General features: G+C 41.2%; 1 protein-coding gene across 3 annotated transcripts in view; it reads right to left on the bottom strand.

Moving 5' to 3' along the window:
* The window catches only part of LRRC38 (leucine rich repeat containing 38), a 50,746-nt gene that overhangs the window by 6,719 nt on the left and 31,086 nt on the right, over positions 1-12,941 (bottom strand). Inside the window, exon 1 of one of the 3 annotated variants that reach the window (XM_008491189.2) lies at positions 5,921-6,660. The exons of the other annotated variants lie outside the window; for them this stretch is intronic. Within the exon in view, the coding sequence (XP_008489411.1) occupies positions 5,921-6,548 (628 nt within the window). The 5' untranslated portion in view covers positions 6,549-6,660. Of the gene's footprint in view, positions 1-5,920; positions 6,661-12,941 lie in introns of those variants that run through there. 3 annotated transcript variants of the gene reach the window in all.

The raw sequence follows: 12,941 nt of genomic DNA on the forward strand, positions 1-12,941 counted from the left end.
CTCTAGTTAGCTTAGAAGGTCAAATGAAGCCCATATTCTCATGGAATTATGATGCTGTGTTTTGAAGACAATGTTTAACATTTTCAGTGAGCTTGGGGCTACTATAAAGGCTTGGATCTCTGCAGACAGGTGTTCTTTTATTTACAGAGTAAGTTTAGTAATAGATCTTAGATTGGAACTGTGTAATTGGAAGAGTCGACGTAGCAAGAGACGATCACCTCTTGATCATGCTTTCTTTAGTAATGAATTAAGGCTGAGTTCCCTGTTCCAGAAGGCTGCTTACAGTCTCTGCCACCTGCTCTTGTTTTTTTCCTACCTCCTCTCACTGCCAACCTTTCCTTTGGCATACAGTCTTTATCTGGGAACACACAACTTCACCAGAATTTACCTATCCATGCCTGCTGAGGAGGTATGAGCTACAGAAGTCTTCAGAGCAGCTGGACAGCATCTGTATCACTACTGGCATTAAAATCCCTTTGAGTATCTTAAAAATTCATACTCTTGAGCACACAACTTTCCAAAGTGAGAACGTCTGACCAAGCGAGGAAGAAAACACAGTCCTAGTCCTAGAAGAAAAGACACCTAGCCCTGGTGCTGTGACATGGGATTTGCTGCCAGTCATGACCTTTCTTCCAGTCAAGTTCAGAGGATACCTTAGTGTAAGAAACAATTCTGCCCAGTTCTGTCTTCTTCAGGCTTCTTTTACCAGTTCTGCTTCTAGTGCCGTGAAAGTAAACGTTGGCATTCAGGAGGATGCTGCAGGGACACTGCACCAGCTAATCCTGTCTCTAACAGGAGCAGCAAATCCTGAGCACCAGTCCTCACTTAAACTTGTGCTACTTTAATTTCAACAATTCAGAACATCTGTTTCCTTTATTTATTGCACAGGCAGCACAAATCTATTTGGAATTCTGTTGCTGCCCTGTTCTGAATTGAAGTCTTTCCCTACATAGCAGTGCATCCAGACTATCCATGAAAACCTCAGCCTAAACCTTCCCAGCAAATATCCCAAAGTCTAATACTGTTATAACAGAGAGCAGCAAAATTTTTCTTGCAACGGATAGTGAGGAACATTAAACAGAGTATGTACTAAACAAAAAAGGTTGATAAAACACCAGTGCATCTAGCAGGTAAAGCACAGATACTCCCTACAGCAATCCCAGAAACACTACACAGCTTCCTTAAGAGGATTCTCCAAAGATACTGAGAATAAAAAAAGCAAAATGAGGGCAAGATGATGGAAAGGAGACACTGCAGTCACACACCAAGGAATACTGAAACTCTAATTAAAAGTAATGTAAAAAATGCATTAGTCATTAGCAAACAAGGTCAGAGCACAGCTGCCCAAAGCATGTTCACAGAAAATAAAAATCAGCAGCAGAGACCTCTACAAAGCACTTGAACGTGGCCAGTACAGACTACTTGTATTTCTCTCAGATGCATTTCAGCTGAGTCCAATTCTTTCATTGAGATGAGAAGCTCAGAGAGGTTCAGGAAATGTCTTTTGCAGAGCTACAACTCATTTTTAAGCAGCACGCTTAAAAAAAAAAATTCCAAAACCATTTGTACAGAAATTCAAATGCAAGTGTTCACAAACCTCAGTTCTGTAGGCCATGGGCAACAGTGACAATATTTTGCTGCATAGCCCTGAGTTTCAAACAGTGTGACTAAAAAAAAGTAGGTTAAAAGTTGAGGTAACAATGGAAAAGTGCATTTTTAGCCAAGATAGAATGTGATACAAAAGATGCTCTGAAAGCAGAAGAAAGAAATGACAAATTCAGGTGTATTCAGTAGGATTTCCAGCTCCCACTGAAGCAGAAAATGCAGAAGTCTCCAAGGTGACTCTTCAGCTTAAAAAAAAAAAAAAAAAAAAAAGAAAAAGAAAAAGAAAAAAAAAAGAAAAGAAAAGAAAAAAAAGCAAATTTTCCTTAGACTTGACCGAATTAAACATTTTGAAGCCCTATGCCCCAAAATTATTTAACTCAACCTGTCTTTCCTTTTATTCAGTAACTGTCTTATATTTTCCCTAACTTCTATCATGTTAGAGAATTTCAGTCTTGTCAATCATCCTTTGTAAAATTCAAGATGTTCAAATATAGGCAAGCAGAGGATGGGAAAGAACAGCACATACCTCAGATATAATATTTCCATGAATTATTTGAACAGTGCATTAAAGACCAGCTTAGACCTTTGTCCTCTCAATATATTTTTTGTTCTGAGAGCTGTCATGTCCCTCATGGAGTAAAACCTTCCATGAAGGATTTTACACTGCTCTTTGAATGGACTGAAATTTTACATCAACTTTTCTGTTTTTCAAAAACCAACCCAATATTCTTATTCTCTATGCTCCTCCTAATGGGAAGCCTTTAATATGAATCATTGGCCACAACGCTGCCAATCAGGCTTAACAGATGTCTATAAAATCAGATATCCTTCTACAGAAAATCTTCATGAGCTTAATATAACTTGACCTTTTTGACCCATAGTGAACACAATCTTCTCTAGGAAGAACTGATGAAGAATTTATACATATTCTCCATTTATTACTGCTCTTCAAAGTTCCTTTGTCTGCTTTGCACTACACACATTTGGTTTAATCAGTTAATAACCAAATGAGAGGGGGAAAAAAGTGGTTTGGGATATGATGGAAATGCTGGCTTTAATATCTTTTTAGAAATATAAAAATATTTCCTGTTTTAAAGGGCTGTGTTTAACTAGAAAACTTGTAGTGCAGTTTCTTTAATAATTCTGCCTGCAAATCTGACATGTGAGAGTATTCACTTAGTGCCAATTAAGCCTTTAGTTAGAAATTCAGGTTAGATGAATAAATGCTGGGATCTGTAAAATGATTCACATCCCAGCTGGTCATGTGAAGTGACAAGTTGGATGTACAAAGGCAGCTCAGCTGGGAAGAGGCTTTACAGTCAGCTAGTCAGACAGGTCAGCATAAGTTATAACTTCACAAGCTATTTCTGGTAGCATGCCAGAAAGAAATGGACCTGGCTTTTGCAAAACTAATGAGTTAAAGTAAGGCTTTTGCTCAGATCACCAAATCCTCCAGAGGCCTTTACTAGAGTGAGGGCTTTAAAATCAATTATTGATATTTCAAATCATATTTACAAGACTCCATTTTTTCAATCAACTTGGTATTCCTTTTGTAATAAACAAGGGTGACTTTTTCTGACATCTTACTGCAGTGCTAAAATTAAAAGGTGGAGAAGTGGCTGGGCTTAGTAAACAGTTAACAGCCAGAGTGATTCCTCTCAGACATGCAGACAGCACAGATTAAACTGTTTCCAGTGTCATTCAAAGCAAGGAATCAAAATGAATGCCCAGGATGTCAGTGTTATTTCTCCCAGCCATTTACCTCCTGTTTCTTGTTACCTGTTCCAAATCTCCAGGGACTGCCATGCTACTTGACACTGGCAAACAGCTGCCCTGGATCCTAGTTCATCCACAGACTCCAGCTTTGGTTTGTCCTGCCTTGTTTTACTATCACAAACAACAATGTACAAAGCCTTTGGTTTCTCTGAAGGGCTTTATCCTTTTCACTAAAGGTCTGGGGACCACTGATGTAAGTTTGTTGCCATTCCCCTTCTGCACTTTCCCTTCTCAGTAAACCCAGGCTACAGTTTGCCACTTAAAGGCTGGGGAACTTCAGCCTGTCGTGGAGCTCTTCTGTACTGCTAATCAAGAGTTTATTCTTAAAGAAAACCAAGAGCATAAAAGCACCAGCCAAATATTTTCCTTTCTGTCCTTTCCCATTTGTACAGGGCATGCATGCAAATGCTTGGGCTGCTGCAGAATTACAAAGGAAAATGTTGCAGCCAGAATAACAAAGATCTTTTCTTCAGCCCTGCAAATGCATTCCTGTCTTTTTCTTTTGCAGAAATGTCCAGACATCACGTCTGCTGCCCTACTTAGCCTGATGTCTTTGCTGCAGCAATACCTCTGTCTCCAGCCTCACAGAAGTATCAGGAGGAAGCCAGGGAGTCCAAATGCTGAATCTTTCAGTGAGTTGCTCTTCCCACCCGTGCAAGGAAAGGCCAGGAAAATGTAGCCTTGGACAAGTATCACCAGACAAGTAACACTAATCTGATTAGTTCCTAATGGGTATAATGTTGTGACATGAAAAACTGAGAACTGGAAATAAAATGCAACCAAATCATAAGTCTAAGAAATCGTTTTACCCTGACTGTTCAAAAGTTGTTTTGGAAGGCACTCAAGTAATGGCCACTTGGTTTTAAAAAGTCATTGAAAATCTTTCCTTTTAGGGTTTAGTTTTACCCTCACCTTGGTGAATAATGTTTTGCCACTTTATTAAAGGGGACAGCCAGGATTTGTGTGGCAGCAGCTCAGAGGCAGTGAGAGCAGGGGACTTGCTCCTGGGAACAATTGCAAATCATTTGCTTAGGCCATGCAGGGGCACAGCTCTAATAAAAGCAACATTTGAATATTTGCTCCTTCCCTTCCTCTCTTCCCACATCAAATCTAATGGAACTTTTGGAAGATCTGGGCGAGTAATTTTCCAGCTATTTGGCTAAAACACAACAGTGGATAATAGAGAACTTCGTGAGAAAGCATCTCTAAGCTCACAAAACACTGGGAACACTGGCAACACGGTATCAAACTTTCGCTAAAGCAGCAGGGAAAGGAGGAGAACTGTCCCCAAAAGAATCAAGATGTCACTGAGGCAGACAGGAAAAAACCCAATGCTTTTTCCTTAAATGACTTCTTCCTTAAAACTGCTGTCTGGCAGAGTATTTAGGGCAACCTAGATGAGTATATTAAAAAATGCTAGCCAAGGTCATGAGCATGAGAAAACTGGCACAAGTGAGCACAGACTGATGAGTGAGAAAGGAGAGAAGAGACCTCTGAAATCTGGTCTGTGTGTTTCTTTTTGGCCGAATTCCAGGTAACAGTTACTTGGCCTCAACCTGTTCCCCTGAGCAGTTCTCCCCCAGCCTTTCAGCTCTCACCATCTTCTGCACAGACCTCCCCACTCAGACAGCTGGAATTTTCTGGTGGGTAGCACCTCCATTCCCTCTGTAGACCTCCCAAAGTTTTTATGCTCCGAGCAGTTTCCCTTCTGCAAGCAGCCAGGCAGCTCAATGACAGGAGTTGATGCTCTGCTGTTGTTGGGAAGCATGAGCTGTGAGATGATCTCTTGCTAAAGCTGGATTAAGAGAGGCTTTGAGGTCGTGTAGGAAACAGAGCAGGAGCCTGGATTCCCCATACACGGCAGTCCTAATTCGTATTTTTCCCCTCCATGCTTTTCTGAAAATTATTAGCCCAAATACCAGAATTATATGTCCTGTGTTTTGAGGTATTCTACAGCCTGTTCTGATTTCTGCCTACTAGTGGAAGCAGTACTATTTTAATGAAAAGAGACAAAATAAAGAGTTTCAAACACAGGGTATCACAACAAAATACTTCCAGGAAAGGACTGACAACTACAGTTGCATAAAATGGTGATTTAACTCTACTGTAGCAGCTTTATAGTTGATCAGTAAAATGAGAGAAAAAAAATCCATTTCCCTAAGGGGCTGGCACAGAGTGTTTAGCTGCTCAAAGGGCTTATTGTAGACAGAAAACGAAGTCTGGAACAGAACCAGCTCTGGGCTGAATGAATTCAAAAAGGCTCTTTTACTGCCCATGTAAGTTCAGTGTATAAATCAAAATTATTAGAGCTAAATTTTTAAATTTTATGTCTTAACTGGAAGGAGGACCTGCTGCTGGGAAGCACCCAGGATCATTTTAATGGACTCATTTGTTCAGAGCATGCAATGATCTTTTGACCAAAATGCAGTTTGGGTCACTGCAGGCAGCAGACAGACAATTTGACCAAGAACCCTCCCTTCCCTCCAAGATACACAAACAGAGAAATGTACACACTGCACTGTAAGTCACCAAGCTTTACCTTTCTGGAGCTTAGATGCATTGTCCTGTATCCAGCTGAAAAGATTGGCAAAGTCACAGTCACAGACCCAGGGGTTGCCCTCTAAGCGTATCGCCCGCAGGGAGGGAAGAGCTTCCAGGGCTGCCACGTTGAGGCTTTGTAAGTTATTGTCATTCAGTTCTAACACTTGGAGCTGTTCCAGGTTCTCAAAAGCAGCCTCGTCCACATCCACCAGGTTATTGTTTCCAAGGCTCAGTTTGATCAGTTTTTCTGCTGATCTGAACGTCCCAGCATCAAGCTGTGTTAAATTATTGTAGCTTAAGTCTAAATACACCAGTTTGGTAGAACTGCTGAAAGTGCCCTCTTCTAAAGAGGTAAGGGAGTTATTCCTGAAGTCCAAATAGACTAGATCTCCATAAAATATAAAGAAATCAGGTGGTATTGCCTGGATGTTGTTATCAGCTATAAGAAGTTTCCGTACATCCAATGGAAATGGATTAGGAACACTTGGGAGTCCTTGATCCCGGCAATCTATGGTGTGATAGTCCATACAGCTACAGACAGCAGGGCAAAAATCACCCCCAGGTAAGAAAAGCAGGCAGGCAAGGACAGCAAAAGGCAGAAGGCAGAAAGGGAAGCATGGCAACATCGTCAAGGATTCGAATGCTGTGATGAGCACCACTCCTAAGAGAAAGACATTTTGCTCAGCTGAGCAGCAGTGCCTGGTGCTGGTGTGTGTGGTTGTATCCAGGAGATCACATATCATCACAGATCCGATAGCAGCAGGCTTGGGAGGGGGAGGGAGAGTGACTGGAGGAGAGGGAGGGAGACAAATGTGAGGATTTACACTGTCAGAATATTACAACGCTGTACAGTGTGATTGGGTGAACCGTGGAGCTTTCAAAGGGCTCCTTGGCTTTTGTCAGCTAAAAAAAGCCTGTTTGCATATCTGCTGTGTATTCCAGCAAACGGGAAAACACACACACACCTGATCCTGTGATTCCGACAGCAACAGCTTATGTGTTAAAAAGCCTCTGGGCAATAAACCCTGATGAAATCTATTGTTTGGTTTCTTCCCATATGCTTACATCAAAGTGACCAATACCCTCTAGAAATGGCAGTGAGGGTCAGGGAAGTGTCCTGGTTAACTGCTAAGGACCTTTTCTCTTTCGTTTGTAAAACAGGGATCAGAAGAACAGCAAGGGGCAGCCCAAAAACACTGGGCTGTTTCTGGATGCCCACTCAGCTTTCAGAGCAACCACGTTCACAGTATATAAATATGATGCAGTACCTCTTAACCAAGAAGTACAACCTACTACAGCAACAAGCAGCAGAGTCACAAAACTGGGATTTTCTTTTTTTTCCCATCTTGTTTTAATGGCCAGCTGCTTTCTAATCTGGCACAGGTAGTATCTGTTGGGCCACACAGAAGTACAAGTTGTGGATCAAATCTTCAGGTAGTGAAAACTGAACAGATTTTCTTCAGTTTCAGAAGGCTGGGATATTTGACAATCAATCTGCCTGACTCCCATGGGACAGCAAAGCAGATTTTGCAACAAGGCATCTATCTCTGTTTTTCTGACATCCCCAAATCCACACTCAGAAAGGCAACTCCTCTGCCAGGTGCAAGCTTATCTTTTAACTCCATCCTTCCCTCTTCATGCACATTGTGTAAGCAGACAGAAATGGGATTCTACTGCTTGGGCCAGGACTATGTGCAATGAGACAAGATTCCATCTGGGTGCCTCTGTCCTGAAGATGGGAGCACAAACACCTCTGGAAAGCTCACTCCTAGGTCAACGAGAGGCTGATGATCTTCATTTAAGTGTTTCGTAACTGAATTCAGAGTGTCTTTGGACAGAATTTCCTTCCAAGATAGCCTGTCCTCCCAAGATACACTTGAACACAGAAAGCAGCAACAATCTCTACTTCATTAAGTGTATAGAGGATGGGGGGAAAGGAAGAGGGAGCCCAGACTGCTCCCAGTAGCACCCACTGACAGAAAAAGAGGCTGTGGGCACAGATTAAAAACCATCTGAAAACAAAACACTTATTTTTTACCGTGAGGGTTGTCAGACACTGGAACAGGTTGCCCAGAAAAAGGCTGTGGAGTCTCCATCTGTGGAGATATTAAAAATCTAACTGACTGGACTAGATGACTTTCAGAGGTCCTTCCCAATCTCAATTCTGTCAATTCCTGCTAGCAAATTAATGTCAGGAATTATATACCTTTGACCACCTCTCATTTAGCAACACAGTTGTTTCTAATTCATAGGTCTTTTGGCTGAGCTACTGTGAGCCAGCCCCTGGATCCGTCCCATAAACACACATCCTGCTTCAGGTGTCTTTCATGTGTTGAATTACTTCTAAAACATCACCCAGAAAGAAACAGGCATAGCTGCCTCTGTGAATCAGCAAGACAAAGCCCAGCTAAATTGTTGATATGATGATTTAAAACATTTACCTTTAAAGTACAGAGGAAGTGGAAGTTTAATAGGCTACCTCTCAGTAAAAACCAAACAACCATGTGGTCAGGATTCAAGAAATCAGCATCAACAAATAGCTGCAGCTTTTTGCAGTATTTTTCATGCAGAACTGATGCTTTTTAGATTTGCAAGTCCATGTCTTGCAAACACTTGCTTGTGCTGTAATTGACTGTTTTTTCTTCCCCTAATTCAATTAAGGCTTTAGGTCAGAGATAACACTGTTCCTAAACAGGGAAGCAGAACTGACTCAGTATCCTGTAGTAATGATAACTTTCTATAGGAAGATGCAGCTGTCTGGCAAGGTCACCAATACACAGGACTTAGGGTCCCCATGGCTCCTCCCATGCAGACCTACCCTTTTTCTATCAAATGTACCAAACCAGACTCTGACATTTTCTTTTCGAAGATGCCTCAGCATTATTATGCCTGGTTCACAGATGGCAGACTAGAAACAATAAGGCACAGCCTGTGAAAGATCCAAGAACATGTTAGTGGCAGGGGTAGGAACAGGACTCAGCTTCCCTAAAAATTCCACCAGCCCTTGCTCAAACTACCACTGCTTGCTTTCTGAAAGGCTCAGACCTTCCTTTTGCACAGCTACTCACATCTATTCTTTACATATTACCTCCTGCAAGGGAAGCACTGTAAGCAACATGATCTTCACAGCTTATTCTGCACACTCATATGCAGTTTGCAATTTCTTCACAGAATCCGTGGAGCTTTCCTGTTTGAGATGTTTGTGAAGGGGCTGGCAGGCAAGTTGGGATTACTGTCAGGCTCTGGATATTTTGGGATAGGTATCCTGTGGTTTGTCAAACATCGGCCCTGCTCCCACAGCATCCAGGCAAACAGTTTCAGTGCTGCCAGAATGTCACAGCACTGATCTGCAGCTACACCAGAGCAGCCCCAGTGCCATCCCAGGCTGCCTGCCATGGTCTCACACCTTTCTCTTGCTGTCTCTGATTTCACAGAGTTGCTTCCTGACTTCTCATTCTCTCTAGAACATTTCCTTTTGTCTGATCAGCTTTATTCATTCCTCAGCTGCTGCTACACCCCTCAGCATAGGAATTCTCTTCAATCTTTTTCAAGCTTAATTCACTTGCCAGGCAGTTTTGGATAGGAGAAAGGAGGATCCTGCAGAGCCTTCCATCTCATCAGATATTAAAACTTTACTTCTTTAATCTTTTATATGCACACTAAACTGCACTAGTAAATGATGGGCTTTTGCTTGCTATCTAGGTGCACAGCACCCTCTTGTGCCCTGCAGGACAGTGATCCCACAACCACTGGGCTCTGCCCATCAGCTATTACCAAGTTTCACTGTGCTCTGAGCATCACTTCTTCCAGTGCTCTGTTCAAGAGACCCCAATCACTTCATGCAAGACACCAAAAGACACAGCCCAGGTGGTGCTCTTGGGTGCTATTTTCAGAGAGGCACCCAGTAATTCAGCAGAGGTGTCACAGCATGACACAGAGACCTGACAAGGGAAGCAAACACAAGGATTAAAGCAAGCTTCTAATTCCCTGATTGCACTAATTTAGAGGAGCCAAATTACAAACCATTTGCATTTAATTCTACCAGCACAGCCTATTGTGTGTATCCATTGGCTGTTTGGTACAGTAGTAGGGGCAACTGTAGATTGCCAATCCCCTATTAGATCTGGATTTTTTGTGTTTGTTTGGAGTAAATTTTATCTGCATCACAACAGATAATGCATGCCAGGACTCTGGCTTCAACTACTGTGGTAAAATACAAAAATACTCCAGTGAGCAGGCTTAGAAATTCAGATCTGTTTATAATAACCAATAGCAAAGCCCTCAGTTTTCTCACATGCTACCCAAAACCACTTAAGAGTACCAAATTTTATTTCACATATTTTTGAAAAAGCACAAACTTCCCTTTCAGAAACTGATACCAAACAAAATCCAAATCTCCATTCAGATGGGGTTCTATATAGATCAGATCTCAGCTATCATCTCATTTATCTACAACCCTGGCTTCCAAAGTCCCCAAAGGCAAAAGGGACAGAAAGGGACTGAAAGACATGTTTTTTTCATAAACAAAGAACTAAGAATCGAGGAGTTTGTGTCAAATCCTTTTATGGAAAATGTGGAAGCAAAACCCCTTTACCTCCAAATCTCCCACACACAGTTGCACAACAATAGGCAAGATTTGGACTAAAACAACAAAGATCTAGCTTTGCTGTCTTTTAATTTTCTATACAGGATACTACAAAAAGAAACCTCTAAAATAAAACAGGGAGAGAAGCCACACAGGCATGCATCTTTAGGGTACTCACAGTACTATAACAAGAGTACTATATACATGGCAAACAGTAGGAAACTAACAGAAAAGCCATTCAGTTCCTTGCCCAGTGATGTAAGAAATAGTTCTGTGGAAAAATGACAGACCTTTCAACTTTCCCTTAGAAATTTCCAGCTCTCCCCTTAAAAGTGCTCAAAACTTCCCAAAATAATTTGAGTAATGGAAGCAAAAGGAAAGAAAAATCATAGTACAAACGCATATGAAGGATTCAGATCTCAGCCAATAAATCCTTCCTTACAGACTGAAACTGAAAACTGCCCATCCTCATACTTCTCTGCAGATAATGGAGCATATTTTTCCATGAAGCAAGTTATTATTCCAGGCTTATGCTTCATTGAGTCAAGGTACATGTCATGGCCAAAGCTGCTGTACCAGGTGCACATAATGAGCACAAAAAGTTTTGCTCTTCATTATCATACATTAGCAATGTGTCACAGGAACCAATGTTCAAACCTGAGTGACTCACAGAATGTTAACCAATTCATCAAACTCTGAAATCAAGTGCTAAAGAAGCTGCTGAACAGAAGTCTCATTTTTATTGCAATATTTATCATCTTGGCTTTTGTGTTTTTTCCTTTTGACAAGAATCTTCCCCTGCTATGATCAGGCATGTGTTTATGAACACAGATAAGGAATACTTCAGGACAGTTTTCCCTCTGATCTTACAGCTAAGATAAATGGAAAAAGCAAGAGAAAAAAAAGTATATTCCTTTGTACAATTTCTCAAATGATAGGAACTGTGAAGTGAACTGAAGCTTATATTACACCTGCCAAGTCCTTTGCTGCTGCTGCCATGCCACGGGGAGGCAGATTACATCAAAGTTAATCAACATGGCAGCAGCAATGATTGAATTTGAAAACTTGAGACACTGCAGTTCAGCAGCCAAATGAGACCAGCCTAAACCCATCAAAATATTTCCATCATCTGCTCTAGAAAACATGGCTTAGACACATGGTCACTATCTTACAGTAGACCATTTACAATTAAAAGCATTAAGGAGAGATGGAACAGTGTAAAGTATATTTAAATTTTCCCCCTGGAAGGAGTTTGTATCCAGCCACTCCACTGCAGTCAACTGCTAGGCCTCTAGATCTTCATATACTGGTCCAGTTTTTACATTATATTATTATTATACCTGTTACATTTTATCATAGAAACACTTCATGAAAGAAGTTAATTCTGAACAACTGCCTTTCTGCAAAATAACTATGAAACTGCACCATCTCTGCCCTAGGACCATATAGCCCTAAGTAATACAAAGGGACAAACAATAGATGAGGACTTGAGGCAAGACAAGGAACACTCTCATCTTGCACTTCATTCAAAGTAACTAAACTGACAGAATAGGGGTGTGCAAAAGTATTTTTGTGTGTATGGGTATTCAAATGAATACTTTATCTGTAGAGCTCTTTCTATGGACAGATCTGACACCCTTTTCAATCCTAGGTTAAATTAATCAAAATCTCTATTAAGTCAAGAAATAGCTAGTTCTTTTGTACACCAAAAACAAAACCAAAGAATATGGTGACAAAGATCCTTAAACCAACGGGTGAAATTCCTTGATGCAAAGGACTTGGTTTTACCTTTGAAGTATAAAGGCTGAAGAGGCCCATACACTTCACCATGCAAAAAATGTTTGCAAGATTGCAAAAACCTCATTGCAGCTCCCAGTCTCTCAGTGTAACTGAAGTATCTGCAGTCCTGTTCATGGTAGGTGATCCTGGTCTTCACTTGTCTTCACTCCAAAGCAATCTTTATCTTCTTACAAGTTTCCCTGGCTATACAGCACTATGGTGCCCCTTAGGGAACACAGTATATTGATTTAATGCCTTCTGACATTTCACTCGCCTTGTTAATAAGATGAGTGAAATGTCAGGTGAAATTACATCAACCAGTGCAACAATCCTCAAAATGGAGATGTTTGGAACCTTGTGCTACTGCCTCTGGATTTGCTTTTAAGCCACCTTGATAACCAATGCTAATTCTTACAATAAGTGTAGCTTCCAGAGTTCCACCAGAACTTACTTACCTCCCTGACAACAAACTGGGGGCACTTCTCTGGTACCAGGTGATACTGGACATAAACTGCAGTATTTTATTGCAGTCAGACTTTGAGTGGTGCATTAGTAATCACTGGCACAGCTGCTCTCTTTAACACAACTTCCATCAGCCTCCATGCTGATACTTGAGTGTTATGTAGTAGTTTTAAATACTAGAACATGAGCAGGA

The sequence above is a fragment of the Calypte anna genome, chromosome 21 (genome assembly GCF_003957555.1).
Source record: "Calypte anna isolate BGI_N300 chromosome 21, bCalAnn1_v1.p, whole genome shotgun sequence".
In the NCBI taxonomy this organism is placed as follows: domain Eukaryota; kingdom Metazoa; phylum Chordata; class Aves; order Apodiformes; family Trochilidae; genus Calypte; species Calypte anna.